The following is a 20,393-nucleotide window of genomic DNA, read 5'->3' as shown; positions in this document are numbered from 1 at the left end:
TTATGTAGTTTAACATCAATCAAGATTGAATATATTGTTCAATATTTCATGTTTTCAATAAATTAAATGTTAACATATAAAAACCCATATAGTAAAGTAATAGCACATATTTATATTGATGTGGTCTACTCTATAGTGACCCATTAGAGATAATAGAAAACTGCATTAGAAAGTGATTCAGAAACAGCGGCCACATCGTTTCATACATATGGAAATAACTTTATTGTTATTAGGCGAAAAAGTAATCAAGCATGCAAACAGCTTTTATTGAAAAACAGAGGAGAAACAATCCAGAAGGATGGGGAAGGGGGGGGGGCATATTCAATATCTGTACAGATGAAAGTATAATACAATATATACCACTATTGTACACTGGAATACAATATATCAGGAGGGAAGCAGTCACAAGTCTGTTACATGAAGCAGTCAAACATTTCATTTGTGCTGCTCTTCACACCAACAATATCAATTATGTTCAAGAGCTAATAAACACACCCACACAGAAAAGTGCTCTGGTATATGCTGCCAACTTAAAAATGAAAACTCAAATCTTTTAAAATCAAAAGCTCATAAAGCGTCCATCATCATCACACTTCACTTGGCCTTGGACCAAAGTTAGGCCTCGTTCCAATAGTCCAGTTTATCATTTTCAGAAGCAATCCTCTGTCATACAGAAGTGTGTCATGCACAAACACTGCAGATCAGAGCTGGGGAGGGTACTGTATCTCATTAAGGCTGTTAACAACAGGTTTGGTCACCTGTTTTTTTTGGCAATGCCGGGTTAAATGCAACAGCTCAGCAAAGTTTCAATAGATACGAGTTCAACACAATCTCTAGGATTTTCCATCTGTTTTATCCTCCACCCAGTGACCGAAGCACAAAGCTCAACACCTCTGTTTATGTTTTACTTTTTTTTGGTTTATATGAATCAGTTCCCAAGGTGACAAGAAAAATCTGTCTAGAACAGAATATGGATATCTCAAAAGAAAACTCTTAAACCGTCCTTGACACACATTGCCCTATACTTCAGCCTATTAGAATGGCTTAACACACAGGTAACATTATTACTACAGCGCTGAACTTAAGACTATCCTGAAAATATCACCCACTCTGCTACTTTCTGTTCAGAATTTACCAGAGTCTGCATTACATTCCGATCCGAAGTAAACTTCTATGAGTTGTCTTGTACTGAACAGTTTTTTAAGAAGACAGGACATGCAAAACGTTACAATAAAACCAAAATGATGAGTCTGAACGACTCTGAGCCGCACCAAAGGCAACACTCACAATTTCAAAGGACAATCTGAGATTTCTCAGATGTCCAGATACTCCATGCTGGCCTGCTGAGCTCTAAGAGTGTAGTGGGATGGTTAAGTAAAAGTGAAATGCTGCTGGAACTATTTTCCAGGCTTTTACCACGTAGTGTTCTTTGGATAGACAGCAATGAATTGTGGGTAACACAGGTTAGAGAAGCAACGTAGACAAAGACGGACATATCACTGAATTGATACCTGTTTGTTCCATGTGCCAGAAGTGTGTTGAGGACATAAACATATGATCGAGGAGACCCTGTTATTACTAAGTGCACACAGATGCAGGGCTTAAGTTTAGACTCGGTGAGACAGTCAGTGTTTCAAATTGGATTGTGAATTATTAAGTTGGTAAGAAAGCCATGAACCCAGCAATGAGGGTCAAAGTGCACTTTGATTATTTAAGTACTATGTGGATACTAGCAAAGCTCAAGGTTGATCTTTAAGGGATATTTCAACCAAAAATTTAAATTGTCAACATTTACTCACCCTCATACCATACGACTTTTTCTCTTCTGCAAAACACACACACAAAAAAAAAAAACGACTTTCGGGTCCAGTGTTATTTTGGACGCCATTGACTTTCATTATATTTTACAGAAACATTCCAAAGATCGTCTGTGTTCCACAGAAAAAAGTAAGGCATTGGTTTGGAATGACATGACAGTGAGTAAATGAATAACAGTATGTTCAATTTTAGTTGATCTCTATAAATTAGTGTGCACCATGTATATATTTTAGGTGAATGACACTCAATTTCTGTAATAATCACTCCAAATTTTACATTTTAAGACTGATAATATTTAAGGAATGCGTTTCACACTCGTACGATGCTTGGTGCATATGTAAATTGGCTGCACCATTATTTGTTAGTTGAATCACAGTGTGTGTGTGTGTGTGTGTGCGTGTGCGTGTGTTATGCCAGGAAGCTCACTCTCTGCTATATGGGTGATGAAGTATCAAGACTGGTCCATGGGTTCAAAGGTGCTGGGAGGCTCCGCACCATGACTTTCCATATCCTCCTGTTTGTCAGGAGCCTCTTCTTCCTTCGCATCCTGCCTTACTGCAGCATGCTGGCACAAGTGTTTGTCCATGGATGCCTGTATGCTTGAGACCATCTCCTGCAAGCGCTGCCGTTGGGCCTCGATCACGGCGGGCTCCAGCCCTAAACCGCGCCCCTCGCGTAAAGTGAGCATGCCCGGGGCCACACGCACCAACTCCTCCCCTGACAACGTTAACCCTTCACCTTGAACGCTGCCGCTGAGATCCACGCCGCTGCTGTGCTGCCGCCTGATTGGTGGGGCGGAACCCAACGAGTGACCTTTGCCCTGGAAGGCCGTGACGTTCTGCTCTTTCCTGCGCACAGCACCACCGGCGCCCAGTCGCAAGCCGTGTGCGGGACTTCCCTCACGGCTACGGGAGGCTGCATCTGAGTGGAGCTGGGAAAGGGCCTCCTGGACGAGCTCTTCCACATCAGGGCCCACTGGAAAATGGCCGGCTGTGTCCACACACAGCTCCAAACGCTCCTCTGCAGCATTGAACACAAACGTTTTACCCAACAAATGAGGCAGTGTGCAGTGCTTCCCGTCCAACAGACCTTAACACAGAAATACAGTTCATTAGTTTCTCTAATGTTCTCACAAATGTTTACAATATTCCTAAAAAAACATTATATGTATTGCAATTTATTAGCATTTTTGTGGAATAGCAATGACAAAAGATAAAACAAAAGAACAAAAAACTAAAACAGTAATAAAATATATTTTTGGCTTGGAAGACAGATCATATATTTGTAAAATCAAACAAACTAATAAACAAAAACTTTTAACGTTTAAAGGAAAATACACTTGAATAAGAAATACTTCAGATTCTGAACTAATTCTAGGTCACATTAAATTAAATACATTTGGGACGATGACAAGTAGACGCACAAGATCATTTCATGCTGGTTTTAAACAAACCTGAGGAGTTTAAGCAGCTTGAGTCCTGCTGTCATTACACAATTACTTTTATCCAAAGCAACTTAAACTGCAATCAAGGTACACATTCAATTTTTTTAACAGTTCTTGCTCTCCCTGGGAATCAAACCTGCAACCTTGCAATTGTTAGCACCATACTCTACTGCTTGAGCTACAGTAAAGCAGAAAGAGGGACAAACCAATTATTAAAGTATTCTGAAATTTTATACTAAAATATAAATATGCAGCTTTTCACTACTTTTCTCTGACTACTGGGCATGTACAAATAATCAAAAAAATGTTTTTTAACTCCACTGCATTGCCTTTATCAGCCTGTGGCAGAACAAACAAAAGTCTGGATTAACAGAGGACCGCTTCCACACCACAAACCATGAAACTTATTCTATATTTTTAAGAAAACAAAACCTGTTCTTAATAAGAACTGGTTCTCAAACCCTACACTCAAAATACAGTGTTACTGCAAATGCTTTTTGGCAAGACATATAGTCTCTGTCATGCCAAGCACAATTTTGAAAACTCAATTCAAATTGTGTGAGAAAGTGATAAAAAGACAGATTACCCATGTCTTTCTTCACAATATTGTAGAAGACCCCTCCTTGTTGGAACAGGTGAGGCAGTTTCTTGGCATATGTCCAGATATCTTCACCTGAGAGAAACCGAACAAGAGAGAGGAGAAGAGAAAAACATTAAATAGACAGGCCTCACACACACATTTAGTATGACACAGTCTTCTCATAAAGCAGATCTATAACAGGAGGGTGCGTCTTACCCATAAGTGCTGCCAGGAGACACAGTGATGACATCTCGAGGTCAATGTTTTCCTGAAGTTCCCTGCTACTGGTGCGGCTGAGTCGTGGGTCAGAGTGAGTGTGCGTTTGAGGCGTCTGCGTCTGGGTCATGTGCGTTTCAGGAGAACTCTCTTTTAGCACTTCCACAGAGATGCGGTCACCATGCTGAAGCGCCACGGGCTGGTTCTGGTCCTCGGGACGCGGCGGGGGCAGCTCTTTGGGTGGGAAGCCATGTCGGATGCACAGCTGTCCGGACGACAAGTTGAAGACCTGGATGATGGAATTCTGGAGCTCAGCGTAGGTGGTGTGCGGTTGCAGTGTAAGCATGGCCTGCCGCCCGTCGCTGGTTGTTACACGGATTTTCTTCTCTCCGCTGGAGGCTGGCACTTTGGTGGGCGTGGAAGGTGCAGAGGATGATGAAGAGGAAGGAAATGACAAGCGAGAATCCTGTTGGCGCAAGCGGTCTGTGCTGCGGCGCTGGGACAGGGCCGCCTGCTCGCTGATGCTGTGCTGTAAGACCCTCTCGGTTTTGCTCATCACCAGCTCCTCTTTATGCAGGGTTTTGCCCTTCTGTCCAGTCAGGATGATTTTAGTAGGAGGTTGAGTGGCAGATTCACTCCCGTCTCTCCCGTCCTGCACATGAGCACCTTCGATGGCCACTGGATTGTATTCTTCTTGGCTCCTCTTGGCGGTGTGATGCAAAATAGTGTTCACCACTTTTTGGACCAGAATCTCACTGCCGAACTCACCGGGGAAGTGTTTTGTGACGAGACGCATCGTTACATCATAAACATTGCTATTGAGAGTCTGATCCATTTCGTACTGGAACCAATAAACTGTCTCACGCACCACACGGCCGCCCCACTCCAGAGTGATGGGAAAAGCTTCAGGAAGATTGTCGTACTCCTTGCCCTCCCAGAAGTGTTTGAACCCACAGCCGCACTTCCCACCCTCGGAGCGAGTATTGGTACGGTCTCCATCCAAATAGACCACAGAGCCGTCGCCACAAACGCGCCGCACTGAAGTTCCGTGACACCAGGTGCAGGCAGTGAGTGTGCTGAGTTTGTAGTCGGGCACCAGCACATCTTTTTCTGGGTTATAGGAACAAACCAAACTATTTAAAGGAAAGCTGTAGTTTTTGTCCGCTCGTAGTGTACCGTGAGTCGACTTGGCCAAGTTGTAGAGTTTCCCTCCCGGTATGAGCCACTCTGCTGGCACGTGGAGCTCCGAGAGGGCATTGCAGACAAGGCAGCGGTGGAGACGACCCTCCTGAACGGATTTCTTAGCCGCTTCAGTCACCTCCTCTGGCTGCACACCGATCACTCCAGTGCGTCGATATATGTACTGGTGGACGTCGGCGACTAGAGCAGGGTGGATGCTGTGCTTGTCCATGAAGACGTCCTCCATTGCGCCTACGAGCCGCAGCAAGTACTTCTCCTGCAGGCTCCTGTCGCCGCCGATCACACAGCTTCCACTGGAGTCCAAACTCACGTATTTGTGAATCAGCTCTTGAGGAACACCCCAAGCTTTTGGGAGAAGTGCAGCAGGTAAACGGGGCAAAGGCAAGCCCTTGATGCCCACTAGGGGTAGATAGTGATTTCTGCCAGAGCTACTCCAGGCGATGCAGATGGGCTTGTTCAGAGTGCCATCTTTTCCTCGGCACTGCTCCTCTGGAACCAGGCCTGGCAAGAAGGTGGCGGAGTAATCGCCTGAGCTGCGCATACCGCTCAGTGAGTCCAACAGGATTATGGGTCTGTGCAGTACATTTGCCAGGCCAAAAATGTGAATATTCCTAAGACCCAATGGAACGCCTTCTGGAGGGATAAACAATGGGTCACACTCATTAATAATGTCTTCCCATTCTGCAGCATCTATAAAGTCCTGGAAAAGAGCTTTGTAGCGGTCTATGTTCTGTTTGAAATTGAGCTTCAGGTTTTCTCGAAGAGCATGCCAGAAGAGTTCACGTCCAACTAATGCCCTGGACACGGCATGGACCAGGCAGTGTCCGTCTCCGTCCACATGCACAGGAATAAGACACTCTCTATTTAAGTTTGCTTTCTTGATCTCCTCCAAAGTGTCATGCAGGTAGATCAGGCTTCCTGACCGGTCTCGTCCATACCCAACAGTGGACACATGCTCTTGCTCGATGAGAAATGCCCGGTCCCCGAGAAGCGAGCAGTCGAAGATCTCTCCCTGGTTCATTTCCTTCAAGAGTTTGGCAGTGCCTGTCTGTTTGTCCATGCCATAGCGGGTGAGGACGGGAGACAGCAGCTTGCAGTGATAGTTGGACAGTCCCAACACTTTCACCAGCTCTGAACCCTTTTTAGGAGGGCCTGGCACACCCAGCAAAGCGTTTCTCAGCAAATTATGAAGCACTACATCTGGGTCAGTCACTTCCTCCACATTCGCGAGGTTCTTCTGTTCGTGTCTCTGGCCGCACTCAGTGCACTCGATGCTCATGGAGGTGTGTGCGGGGAAGAAGAGCTTCGCCTGGCACTGCGGGTCCGGGCACATCCCGCATAAAATGCGCCTGTCCTTCTGTTTCGAGCCCGGAATCAACGACATAGTCCAAATGTAATATATCTTCTGGCGCAGCGGTTCACCAAAGCATCGCTGTCTAATCAGTGACGGGAGATTTAAAAAAAAAACTGTCACCTCACGCAGTTTCTGTTTACCAGTAACACACACAACACGGAAGCGGTTCTGTAACACAGTGTGACGCTATGGGCAGCACAAAGCATGCTGGGAGATGAAGTTCTTAACCATCACAGGTCTTCTAACGAAATTATTTGTAAAAATAATAATTAAAATGTATTCTAATATTATACAAAATGTATTTATTTATTCATTTATTTATTTATGAAATACAATATTTGTCTACTACCGACTGGGAGGAATCATACGATAAAATAACAAAAGTGACTTTAACAAAACTACAATATCCACAATACAAAGAAGGTCAAAGGTTGTTTTGTGTTTTTATTGAGTTCAGCAATCTTTACATGGGCGTAAGAATAAATTGCAGCTTTTTAGACATAATACACTGTTTAATTCATTATTTCTTTATTTTCTCTGTAGTGGCGAGTGCTTAAAGTTCACAGGCCGGAAAAAAATAAAATAAAATGTTATGTTATGTTGCATAAGCTACAGCAAATAATATTGTTTATTATAATATGATCTTATAATCATTAATTAATTTATTGTCGAGTTGAGATAATTATCCTTTTATTTTATTTTTATTTATTTTTTGCCAAAAGAGACAACATCATGCTTGAACGTTATTTGTAAAAAAAAAAAAAAAGAAACAAGTTGATAGGCTATTGTAGCAGTATTTTTGTTGAACAATGCAAATTCCAGTATATAAAAAAGTAAAACTAGTTATGCAATTAGCTTTACAATAAAGTTCTCTGGTTAATTTCAAAACAGTCTAAATTGCAATTTCCATTAAAAAATGCTATTAAACATAATGCATGATTTGCCATCTGGAGGAAACTTTCATAAAAAATGACAGAATTACTTGTCGCCTTTTAAGTAATTTCCAATATATCAAATTTCCTTGAATTATGCAAAATGTTCATAAAGAGTATGATAAATAGTACATAAAATGCTAGCTGTAAATCGTCTAAAATGTATTATCCATTGCAGAATGCCATAATAAATCAAATAGAGTTTGTATCAGATAACGCCTTAGATTTAGTAAATAAACAACGCATTTTAGTCACTATTATTACCGTGCCTATTATCGATGTTATCTGATCAAACGGTTCTGTTGAAGTGGAATATCAGATGTATTCAGATTCTCAGTCGTGCAGACAGATGATTAAACTGAGTTTCAGCACCAGAATGATTGATTGCAGTCACACCCTCTGCGCTTCAGAGTAGCGCGGTCATCCTTTATGCGCTTCAAGTTCATTGCGCGTCTACTCGACAGTGAGTGGTAGATTATGATTCGAGCGTGTTCAAGGCAGTCTTCTTTAGTAAATCCTCCTTCGGTTGTCATATTTATTCATATTCATATTCACAGCCTTATATTTAAGTTTTCACCATTTAATTTGCTATAATTATGTTTTTTTTTTTTAAATGTATTTTTGGGTTCAAAGCTATATCCTTTTTTCTTTTTTTTTATGTGGAATGCCGCTAAGTGCCGCTAAATTAATGCATGCCGCTAAATTAATGCATAATTAGGATTATGTTCTGTCTTTCTACTTACAGTAAACATTATTCTAAATCAATTGTATCCATGGACTTATTAAAATCATTTTTTAAAGAATGACGGAATTCATTCACATTTTAAGTGTTATAAGTCAATGTTATCATTTAATATGTACCTGCTATTGGTGTAGGCTATTATATGAAGAAAATCAAAAAAGTGAGGGGGGACAATTATTAAAAAGGACAAAACCAAACAGTTTTTGATGTAATTTCACTGTTTCATAATTTAATAATTGCATGACAAAATAAAGTAACAATAAATGAATAAAATAAATAGTTTTTGTTGTACATGTCCACACATACCACTGTGGTGATTTTTATATAATTTTACTGTATAATTCTTTAATAAGTGCATGCCAAAATCATGGAAAATGCTAGCTTATTCATTATACATTCAAATTTTGAATATTCATAAAAAAAATCTAAAAAATTTTTTACAGCATTTTACACAAGTGCCTAAAACGGTTAACTTTACTGTAGTTTTGCAGGTGGGTTTCTTGAAGCATCTTGTAGACATTGGAAGTTGTATCTGGAAGACCAGATAAAATATTAAATTGGAATAGGCCATATAAATGTTTATTCAAATGAACATATAAATATTTGTAAACATTCACCTGGAAGTTATGACATGTTTATGTTGTGGGTTAAGACAGAGAACACAAGGCATGATGAGAATTACCAAAACCTTCATTAAGCCAAACATAGAGTGAAATACACCAAACCTCATGGTTATCCCAAAGCCAGACAAAAGTAAATAAAAGTCTACAGGATAGTTTGTATGTGGATATAGTGAGGTCAATAGCATTGGTCATGATTATAAAAAAATGTGTATAGTAAAGTAAGATGACAATCCCCACAATGGTACGTCACTACATACGATATGCGAATTTACTAAAGAAGACGGCGGCGCCTTGAACACGCGCGCACCTTAATCTACCACTCACCGTCGAGTAGACGCGCAATAAACTTGAAGCGCGTGACCGTGCAAATGGTGTGACTGCAGTCTGCTCAGCCCCCTACACAGCGATCAGGTAAGGTCAAGGGTGTCAGATCTGCTCTACAGAACATTTAGTTGTGATTTTTATTTAATTTAATATAATAAAAAAATAGAGTTGCATGAATGAATTATTTAGTCATTTCCTTTCAATTTTTGCTTGGAAATGGCGAAATACTCGACTGGTTTTACCAGTAACTTCATACTCTTCCCTGTCTCTCCCTTTCTTTATCCTTTCCTTCATCAAGATATTTATATATCAAACACCAGCCTGTTCTATTTAAGTGTATTGTCACATTCATTAGCTATAACATCATGGCATTCAGCCTAATCTGTAATGCATCAGCAACTGCAGCTAACTTTAATGAAGCCCAAGTATATCAAACTGTTTTTTTCTATAACCTATATTTAGCATGAGTACATGCAAACATGTAACATAATAGCACTCCCACAGATACTCTCACACCACAATCAGGCGGTGTCATCTTGTACAGCATTTTATTTGAGATCCTTGGAGATTTATAACATCTTTAGTAGATTGAAACTTCTTAATTATTGCCCTGATGGTGGAAATGGGGATTTTCAATGCTTTAACTCTTTCCTCACAGCCACTTTCTACAAACCTGATTCCAAAAAAGTTGGGACATTGTACAAATTGTGAGTAAAAAGGAATGGAATAATTTACAAATTTCATAAATTTATATTTTATTCACTATAGAATATAACATATCAAATATTGAAAGTGAGACATTTTGAAATGTCATGCCAAATATTGGCTCATTTTAGATTTCATGAGAGATACACATTCCAAAAAAGTTGGGACAGGTAGCAATAAGAGGTCGGAAAAGTTAAATGTACATAAAAGGAACAGCCGGAGGACCAATTTGCTAAAAAGAGCCTCTCAGAGTGGTAGTGTCTCTCAGAAGTCAAGATAGGCAGAGTATCACCTATTCCCCCAATTCTACAGCAAAAAATAGTGGAGCAATATCAGAAAGGAGTTTCTCTGAGAAAAATTGCAAAGAGTTTGAAGTTATCATCATCTACAGTGCATAATATCATCCAAAGATTCAGAGAATATGGAACAATCTCTGTGCAAGGGTCATGATCTAGAAGCGCAGGCGTTGTCTCTGGGCCAAGGCTCATTTAAAATGGACTGTTACAAAGTGGAAAACTGTTTGTTCTGTGTTCAGACAAATCAAAATTTGAAGTTCTTTTTGGAAAACTGGGATGCCATGTCATCCGGACTGAAGAGGACAAGGACAAAACAAGTTGTCATCAGCGCTCAGTTCAGAAGCCTGCATCTCTAATGGTATGGGGTTGCATGAGTGCATTTGGCATGGGCAGGCTAAACATCTGGAAAGGCACCATCAATGCTGAAAGGTATATCCAAGTTCTAGAACAACATATTCTCCCATCTAGATGTCGTCTCTTTCAGGGAAGACCTTGCATTTACCAACATTACAATGCCAGACCACATACTGCATCAATTACAACATCATGGCTGCGTAGAAGAAGGATCCGGGTACTGAAATGGCCAGCCTGCAGTCAAGATCTTTCACCCATAGAAAACATTTGGTGCATCATAAAGAGGAAGATGTGACAAAGTAGATCTAAGACGGTTGAGAAACTAGAAGCATGTATTAGACAAGAATAGGACAACATTCCTATTCCTAAACTTGAGCAACGTGTCTCCTCAGTTTCCAGACGTTTGCAGACTGTTATAAAAAGAAGAGGGGATGCCACACAATGGTAAACATGGCCTTGGCCCAATTTTTTAGATGTGTCGATGCCATAAAATGTAAAATCAACTTATTTTCCCCTTAAAATTATACATTTTCTATGTTGTACATGTTGTATTCTGAATAAAATATTGAAATTTAAATTTTTCACATCATTGCATTCTGTTTTAATTTACAATTTGTACAGTGTCCCAACTTTTTTGGAATCGGGTTTGTATTTTGTTGAGCTCAAAAATCTTTTCTGTTTTGCACATCAGAACTATAATCTTTTGGTTTTACTCCTTGTGATGGATTATTAATGGAATTGGGTTTTTTTAGTTACTCATATTTATAATCCTGTGGAGCAGGAAGTCATGGCAGGACAGTTTAATTATCCTAGTCACCCTGGTGTGCTTGCTAAAAAAAGAAAAGAAATTCAATTTACATGGGAATATACTTCAGAGATATTTTACTCATAAGAATTTTTAGGGGTGCCAATAGTTGTGGCCAACATGCATTGGAGAAAAGAGCTGGTAGTCTTAATTGGCCGCTTTCAATCACTATTTGATATTTATCCCATTGCCTTACAACATAAACATAAAATATACAAGTGAAAACAGTTTTATTGAGAAGTTGGCTGCATTAAAATGCAGTTCGTGAGCAGGATCAAATGTTTTTTGTTGTTGTTGTTTTTTTTTTTGCAAGTGGAATGCATTATACATGGTTATTCAATGTTTATAAGGAAATGTCAGCTTTTTTGGCAGTAGCATGTGCACAGTACATTGTCTAATAATTGGTCTTCAGTGTTACTCTTTGAGAGAAAAGCCTATAGATAATGCAAAACTTTGCAAGCACAACCATGAACACATATAGTCATGCCCACAAATATTGGCACCCTTGGCAAATATGATCAAAAAAGGGTGTGAAAATTCATCTGCATTGTTAATCCTTTTGATTTTTTATTAAAAAAATTCACAAGAATGTATCCTTTCATTGGATATTAAGAATTTAAAACGGATGGGAAATATCATTATGAAATTAATGTTTTTCACAAATACTCGTTGGACACAATTATTGGCACCCCTAGAAATTCTTATGAGTAAAATATCTCTGAAGTATATTCCCATTCATATTCACAATTTTGAGGACTCCAGCATGATTATAAACATGAATTATACAGCCATTGCTTCCTGTTTCACAGAAATATAAAGTGGAGGGAAAACAAAGCCCAAATGCCCTTAATCATCCATCACAATCAGAAAAACCAAAGAATATATTTCTGATGTGCAGCAAAAGATAATTGAGCTTCACAAATTGGTGAAGTGGCTTTAAGAAAAGAGCTAGAGCAGTGAAACTAAAAATGAGCTTTTTAGCAAAAAAAAAAAAGCACTGTTACTTAAAATAAGTAACAGTGTTAAGGTCCAAAAGTATGAAAGACATCATCAGAATAATCGATCTGCCATCAGTGGATCAACTGTAACTTTATGAAGTGAGGAGATTACTTTTTGTACATAAAGAAAACAAAATTAACACATTTATTCAACAATTTTTCTCCTCTGTTTCTCTCCGCATCACCGTTGCACCATTTTGGAGAATACGAGCTGAACTCAAACGGCGTACACTCTACCTAAATACTTTTCATGTTTTTATGTTGGACTAATTTAAACTTCAATTACATCTTAGGCCATGTAGTTTTATTTTTTATTTATCTTTATTTGTTCAAGATTTATATTGTATTAACAGCTCTGCATTAACTCTTGTATTAACAAAAAAGTGTCTGCTGTTTGTGGAGACTTTTTGAGTAGAAATGCATATTGCAATTTTGTTTTGTTGCAAATAAAACTCCTATAGTCCATAACTACTTTAGTTTTAAGTTATTTTAATATATAAATTCAGTTTAATCATCAAACATTTGTAATACTTGACAGTGACTTGCTTGACTCAAGTTATGACTTGAAATGCTTGACAAAATCAGTGACTTGACTTGACTTGACTTGACTTGACTTGACTTGATTTTAACAAAAATTGACCTGGTTTTGCCAGAGACATGACGGTTAAGATTTGAGACGTGACTTGCACATGTGTGACCTACTCTCACCTCTGATATTTACTGTATTAAAAGGTTACAGTATTGCTTCACTAAATGAAAGAGAGAGGGGAGAGAGAGGTTGCTTCATCCACACAATACCAGACTATAAAAACGAACACCAAAGATTCTCTGCCTAATTTTTGCATTCATTACAGCAATACGACTACACTGGGAAATGGCCACTGCAGGAAAGGTACGTAAACTTGTCTTTTAGTCTCTTTTGCTTTTTTCTGTAGAGCAGTTGATGATTTTTTTATATGACTCCAGTCCCTTTTTACATTTAAGCTTATTTCAATGCATCTATTGATGAGGAACAGTTTACAGTGCAAAGTCATCTTAAAAATAAGATTCTATCGGAACGATATAATGCTAACATTTGAATGAGACTCTCATAAGAATGTTATGAATGCTTTAAGCCATCCAGTATAACTTACACTTAGAAAATATAAGCCAAAAAACTTAAGAAAAATATGCTAAATAAATGTCTTGTTTCAAATGTGATGGCTTGAATATACTTCATTATTGCAATGCACAAACTGGTAAAGTGGGACACTTTCTGATAATTTATATTCTGCATACTTTTTTATTATGATCCAAATGTCTTAGCTGCTCATATGATACTATTCTAAATAGCTTAGGAGCTCAACTATACTATAGACAATAAAAAAGAAAGAAACATTAAACACAGGATGGATGACTCTTCCTCAAACACACAATGACCCAAAAACACATGTTTCAAGGCGCTTATGTCAAACTGGGACACCTTTATTGGAAAACTGGGACACTTAAAACACATTCAGTTGTTATTCAAGTGTAGGCCTTATAAATTAAATACAGAATAACAATATAAACAACAATATAAACAACAACAATAATATAAACATACCTTTTTTTAAGAAGGGGTGCAGGTACTCGCACCCTTCATCCTATCCTCACTCCATTGGTTCAACTTTTGCCCTGGCTTCTGACCTAGCCTATTCTTTGCTTTCCTTATCTCCTTCCTCCCTGTCCTCTTTTTAGACATTGGATTCTGAAATATGTAAAAATATAACATTATTCATTCATGTTTATTTACTATTAGCTAGTAGAGATGATCGGGTCACGTGGCGCTATAGGGATCTGTCACATTTACAAGCACCAAAACGTTATTTATTGTTTGAATTTCGTAATAAAAGTTACAGAATCTAAGAGCTAAGATTTGTTTTTATATCATAAGTAACCCGCTCTATCTAGTCTGTCGGTCTCCGTGTCCTCTTTGCTTCACGATTTTTCTGTGCGTGAGAAAATGGATGTGTGGCGTGAGAGCGTGTGAAAAGTGTTAATTTCGTGTGTCTCACTGTGAATGCGTGAGAGCTGGCGTAGTTTAAGTCAGTCTTTGTTGAAATATCTAGCTAACTAACTAAATATATGAGGGACATATAAAAAGGTAACTCTATTCCTCCATTAGAATGACTTGAATGGCTGTCCCAGTTTGCCAGTAATACCCTGTCCCAGTTTAACAAATATGCTATTGGAACTGGGACAGTGTCAAAATCACATAAAAAACCCCAAGAAGATTAATATGAATGTGAGTTTAAAAAATTCTGATTCACCATTACTTCCTATAACAAAATATGTAACAATTACAAATGATTCATGAGTTGTTTTATTTTTATAACCTTAACATTATTTGCCTCAGAATGCTATGTCATTTTACTTACCATCACAGTTCACTGCAAGGTTGTTAAATATGATGTGCCACACCCCGGAAGTGATGTCATAGCCACAGATTTTTTTTTTTTTTTTTTTATCACATACTTGCTACCGATGAGCTCAGTGTTGATTTTTAGTAAAAAAAAAAAAAAACATATCCATGTAAAGATATAAATTATTAAGCTTACCTGTCCCACTTTACCCATTGTCCCACTTTACCAGTATTCACCCTATATATATATATATATATATATATATATATATATATATATATATATATATATATATATATATGTATGCACTTTGGATGGGTTAAATGCAGGTCATGACTTCCCACGAATTTGGAGTATGGGTCACCATACTTGGCTGAATGTCACAAGCTATGTATATATATATATATATATATATATATATATATAGTATGTTTTTTTCTGTTGTTTGAATTGGTCATTATGCCAGTTTACTGCCAAACGGGCTGCCCACTGCTGTGTGTGTGTGTGTGTGTGTGTGTGTGTGTATATATATATATATATATATATATATATATATATATATATATATATGTATGCACTTTGGATGGGTTAAATGCAGGTCATGACTTCCCACGAATTTGGAGTATGGGTCACCATACTTGGCTGAATGTCACAAGCTATGTTAAGCCAAACAGCTGGACAACCTCCAACCATGGTTAAATCATGTAGATCACGTAGATCACGTAGATCATGCAACTGTGGTTATATAAACATCTATAGACTACTATTAAATAACGAAACTGAACCAAGTTCTTCTGTGTGCCAAAGGTGATTAAATGTCGGGCTGCTGTTGCCTGGGAGCCCAATAAGCCCCTGATAATGGAAGAAATAGAAGTCGCCCCACCTCAGGAAGGCGAAATACGAATTAAGGTGGGAAATGTCCCATGAAAGTTGTCAAATCGCACTGATAATGTTGTACACCATTTTTGGTTAACATGTTTTTCTTGTTTATAAGGTTGTAGTCACAAGTGTTTGTCACACCGACCTTTATCACCTGTTTGAAGGGAAGGACAAACGGGGTTTTCCCACTGTCCTGGGACATGAGGGCGCTGGTGTGGTGGAGAGTGTGGGACCTGGAGTCACTGGTTTCAAAACAGGTCACAAAATAAAACTAAATATTAATACGCATATGGACAGTTTACTCATAAATGAAAATTCCATCATCAATTACTCACACTCATGTCTTCTGAATTGAATCTTTTCATGAATCTTGTTATCTGGTTACCTAACTTTGTATTGTGTTTGTATTGGTTTGTTAATGAACAAAACACTATGTTGAAATAATTTATATTTTCTGGTCAACAGGTGATAAGGTTATTCCAGTCTTCCTCTCTCAGTGTGGAAATTGCAGGTTCTGCAAGTCTCCAAAAACAAACCTGTGTGACAGCAGTTGGTAAGAAATGCAAACAACAGATCAACTTTTCACATTATGTAACATTGGACCACAAAACCATTCAGTTGCTCACATGAATATAAAAATAAATAAAAAAATAAATAATAAAAAAATCATGCATTTAGCAGACGCTTATATCCAAAGTGACTTACAGTGCATTCAGGCTAACATATTTTACCTAACATGTAGCAATAGCCAACAATTAATTGTATGATTTAAGATTTTTGTAAAGATTTTTAGGATTTTAAGTAAAGATCATGATCCATGAAGATATTTGTAAATGTCCTACCATAAATATATAAAAACTTAATTTATGTTTAGTAATATGCATTGTTAAGGACTTTGTTTTGACCACTTTAAAGGCAATTTTATCAATATTTTTGCACCTTCAGATTCCAGATTGGCAAATATTGTCCTATCCTAACAAACCATACATAAATGAAATAATTATTTATTCAAATTTCAGTTGATGTATAAACTAAATTGTAAAAAAAAAAAAAAAAAACCCCTCATGATTGATTTTGTGGTCCTGGGTCATATATTTCATCCACAGGTCAACTAAATATCATGACACTATGTCTGATCCTTCAACACGTCTCACTTGCCGTGGTCAGCCCATTCTGCAGTTCATGGGCACCAGTACCTTCTCTGAGTACACCGTCATCAATCAGATTGCTGTGGCCAAGATTGATGATAATGCCCCACTCGACCGCGTGTGTCTGCTCGGCTGCGGCATCACTACTGGTTATGGAGCTGCTGTCAACACAGCTGGGGTGTGTACAGATGTTGTGTGCACTCAAGCACTTAACTTGGACACTTAAGCCACACTTGAATGAAAGTTTTTGCTTCATATAACAAAACGTTGAATCAAGGGCCATTCATTTTAAAGAAAGAGAGCACAAGGACACTTTAAGAAAAACATTTAATAATAATAATGGTTGCACTTTATTTTACAGTACATGTACTAACATGTACTTATAGTGTACTTACAGTGTATTTATCTAAGACAGTTCTGGTAACACAAGGTAACTACATGGGTTAGGGTTAGGTTTAGGGGTAGGTTCAGTGTTAGTACCTAGTTATTACATAGTTATTGTAATTACTATAATAAGTACATAGTATGTACATGAGGAACAGGACTGTAAAATAAAGTGCTACCATAATAATTCCTTAGATTTATATAGCACTTTTCTAGGTACTCAAATTGCTTTACATTATCAGGGGGTATCTCCTGTTTTACCTATTTAACTAAATTAAATGTTAAAAGTTAATCTCAGCTGTGCTATACAACCAATAAATTAACAAAAAGTTAATACCGAGTAACTTACATTTTAAACAGGACTTAAACTTTAGACTTTAACTGTATTTCAATAATTTAAACACATTAAACACATTCCAATATCTACAGTGCTCTGATGTCAGTTAATGGTCACAAGACATGCAATTATACAAATGAAATATTAAATGTTTTAGTAGTTTTGTTTTATTTTGAATTATTTATTTTTATGATTTAATAAATTATTAGCTTATCATTAACTCACAAACCCCCTGCAGTTCACTCACCCGCAAACCCCAGTGTGTTTTATCAAATTAATCCGTGTAATCAAACTATTTGGTTGAGTGAATAATTCAATGGCTCAATTATAGAAGTTTCTCATTTCCCATTATAAAAGTCTCATTTCAAAGGCGGCGACCTCAGTAGGTTGCATTTTTTTGGACTCATATGTAATTGAAGCTGTTCCATTTCAGAAAAGCAACCATTATATATATATATATATATATATATATATATATATATATATATATATATATATGTAAAATGGTATGCATATTGTGTACCATATGGTTCACGGGCACATTCCAAATGGAAGTGATCATCCCTATCACCTTGGAGTGGAGACTAGTTTGGAGTGAGCAGGGCAAGTGTGTGCCATTATGTAGTCGTTTGGAATGTACTTGGCAAAGGGAGGGACAATGTCCTCATTATTTTCAGCTGGCATGTTCCTGTGGGCAGCAGGGTTGCCAGGTTTTCACAACAAAACCCACCCTAATGCTACATGACTAGCCGAATGCGAGTTGAGGTAGTCCCCTGATAAAAATTGCATTCCGGGGGATAAAAACACTATTTTTGGCGGGTTCCCCTGGTAGAATTCCCATTACAGGTGCTTAATATCATGTTATTGCAGATGTTTCAACCTGCAGCAACAGTGTTAAAGTAGCCCTAATCTGCAGGAAAACCACAGACTTGGCAACGCTGCAAAACAGCACTTCCGTAATGGACACCGGCATAAAAAATATACATTTTATATTTTAAAATGTTTATACATATTAGTTTGAATATATTAGCATATTTAAAAAAAACTTTTCAACATATAAAATGTATGTTTATTTGCAACAGTTATGATAACAACAATAAAAAGACCTTTATTTTGCGTTGTCACTGGAACATGCCAGCTGAAAATAACTAGGCTATTGTCGCTCCCTCTGCCAAGTGGCTTCCAAACGACTACATAATGGCACACACTTGCCCATCTCACTCCAAACTAGTCTCCACTCCAAGGTGATAGGGATGATCACTTCCATTTGGAATTTGCCCGTGAACCGTACGGTACACGATACGCATACCTTTACACTCCTGTAAATGTGAGCCAAAATCATCACAATTAAAAGAACCAAAGACTCAAACTACTTCAGTCTGTGTACACTGAAATTATTTAATACACGAGTTTCACAATTTGAGTTGAATTACTGAAATAAATAAATTTTTCCACGACATTCTAATTTATTGAGATGCACCTGTATATTAATGTATATATTTGTGTAAGATGTTTACACAAGTAATTTGCTTGTGTTTGTGTGAAGGTCACTCCAGGCTCAACCTGTGCAGTGTTTGGAATGGGTGCAGTAGGTCTGGCTGCAGTCATGGGCTGTAAAAACGCCGGAGCCTCCCGCATCTTCGCTGTGGATATTAATGAGCAGAAGTTTGAGAAGGCAAAGGTCTTTGGTGCCACTGATTTTCTGAATCCGAAGGCATATGATAAACCCATCTCTGAAGTCCTTGCAGAACTTACCAATGGAGGAGTGGATTACTCACTTGAGTGTGTGGGCAACACTGAAGTAATGGTAAGACCTGCCTGACACATTTTTGAAAGGTGCATTTATTTTCTAACTTATTTAAAAACTTTCAGTATGTGACGTGTGTGAATTAATGCCTCTTTGACCTCAGAGAACTGCGCTGGAGTCATGTGTTAAAGGTTGGGGTGTGAGTGTTTTAGTTGGCTGGACTGATGTGAAGGACTTCTCTGCAAGGCCAATACAGCTCTTATCTGGGAAAACCTGGAAAGGATCTTTGTTCGGAGGTAATCAAGCTGTCAGTTAATGCTTTCTATGGCTTTCAGAGAAAGAACTTGAGTACATGCTTGTGCATAAAGTACATTTATTTATTTTTATGCAAAGGTTATAAAAGCAAGGACTCTGTTCCAAACCTGGTTTGCGACTACATGAACGGCAAAATAAAGCTTGACGAGTTCATAACGCACAAAATGAATATTGAGCAGGTCAACGATGCCATCAACCTCATGAAGACTGGAGAGTGGTATATTTGTTACTCACATCTTTCTGTTTTTGAGTTTAATTTGAGTAGAAAATAAAGTCCTAATCTTTGTTTCCCACTTTACAGCATTCGATGCGTCCTGAATATATCCAAATGAGAAGCAAATCATCTTCACCCAAGCAGTTTCTAGGCCAGCTTATGCGCTTCACCTTCTTTGCAGTATTTGAGTAACAGCTGGATGCATTCAAGGACTTTAATAGCATATTCCAGCCCTCTGCTTTAACTAAACATTAATGTTTAACATAAAAAAACTGTTATATTCATCTGCAAGGCAAAATGCTTCTGAAAAGTTTAAGAAAATGCCATCTGTGGCAAATAAAAAGAGAGACCAGCATGTAAATCATGTCGTGTGTTTTTGTATAACCAATTTATGATGCTGTCAACATAGTTTATTTCTCTTTTCTGAGCCAGATTATCCAGTCTTGCTTACATAACCATAATGGGAATGTTGAGAAGCACCAGAAAATATGCAGCTGCAGCTTGAAACCAAACACTACGTTTACATGCACCCAAATAATCCGTTTGTAATCAGATTGACTGCTCAATCAGATAGAAAAACGTTCATAAACAAAC

At 38.0% G+C, this 20,393-nt stretch overlaps 3 protein-coding genes across 4 annotated transcripts in view; 2 read left to right on the top strand and 1 right to left on the bottom strand.

The window, feature by feature from the left end:
• Positions 1-10,628, top strand: part of LOC127934313 (apolipoprotein M) — a 72,263-nt gene extending 61,635 nt beyond the window's left edge. Inside the window, exon 7 of the mRNA XM_052531615.1 lies at positions 10,619-10,628. The gene's annotated coding sequence lies outside the window, so the exon portion shown is untranslated. The remainder of the gene's footprint in view (positions 1-10,618) is intronic.
• LOC127934170 (deubiquitinating protein VCPIP1) lies at positions 199-6,801 on the bottom strand. Its single transcript, XM_052531373.1, has 3 exons — positions 4,059-6,801; positions 3,849-3,935; positions 199-2,907 (listed from the first exon to the last, which is right to left on the bottom strand). Exons 1-3 carry the CDS (start codon positions 6,640-6,642, stop codon positions 2,270-2,272), a joined length of 3,309 nt encoding a protein of 1,102 aa, XP_052387333.1. The 5' UTR covers positions 6,643-6,801; the 3' UTR covers positions 199-2,269.
• Positions 9,217-20,160, top strand: LOC127934282 (alcohol dehydrogenase 1-like). 2 transcript variants are annotated; one of them, XM_052531570.1, is made up of 10 exons: positions 9,217-9,320; positions 13,246-13,283; positions 15,583-15,684; positions 15,770-15,911; positions 16,120-16,207; positions 16,761-16,980; positions 19,070-19,330; positions 19,434-19,566; positions 19,664-19,802; positions 19,887-20,160. In XM_052531570.1, the coding sequence occupies exons 2-10, from the start codon at positions 13,266-13,268 to the stop codon at positions 19,915-19,917; spliced, it is 1,134 nt and encodes a 377-aa protein (XP_052387530.1). In that variant the 5' UTR covers positions 9,217-9,320; positions 13,246-13,265; the 3' UTR covers positions 19,918-20,160. The 2 variants fall into 2 exon arrangements, with proteins under 2 accessions (XP_052387530.1, XP_052387523.1); XM_052531563.1 differs by lacking the exon at positions 9,217-9,320 and having other exon boundaries at positions 13,134-13,283.
• Positions 20,161-20,393: the final 233 nt, after the last annotated feature.

This window comes from Carassius gibelio, chromosome A2, assembly GCF_023724105.1.
Source record: "Carassius gibelio isolate Cgi1373 ecotype wild population from Czech Republic chromosome A2, carGib1.2-hapl.c, whole genome shotgun sequence".
NCBI classification, from domain to species: domain Eukaryota; kingdom Metazoa; phylum Chordata; class Actinopteri; order Cypriniformes; family Cyprinidae; genus Carassius; species Carassius gibelio.
This window is presented reverse-complemented; position numbering and strand designations above follow the sequence as displayed.

Bases quoted from the DNA above. Each gene is read 5' to 3' on its own strand.
- LOC127934170 (XM_052531373.1), bottom strand. From the start codon at position 6,642: ATGTCGTTGATTCCGGGCTCGAAACAGAAGGACAGGCGCATTTTATGC. The intron at 3,936-4,058 runs GTAAGACGCACC...GGTTTCTCTCAG, and splicing joins TCTCCTGGCAGCACTTATGG to GTGAAGATATCTGGACATAT. The intron at 2,908-3,848 runs GTAATCTGTCTT...TTCTGTGTTAAG, and splicing joins TATTGTGAAGAAAGACATGG to GTCTGTTGGACGGGAAGCAC.
- LOC127934282 (XM_052531570.1), top strand. The intron at 16,208-16,760 runs GTAAGAAATGCA...TTTCATCCACAG, and splicing joins AACCTGTGTGACAGCAGTTG to GTCAACTAAATATCATGACA. The intron at 19,331-19,433 runs GTAAGACCTGCC...CTTTGACCTCAG, and splicing joins TGGGCAACACTGAAGTAATG to AGAACTGCGCTGGAGTCATG.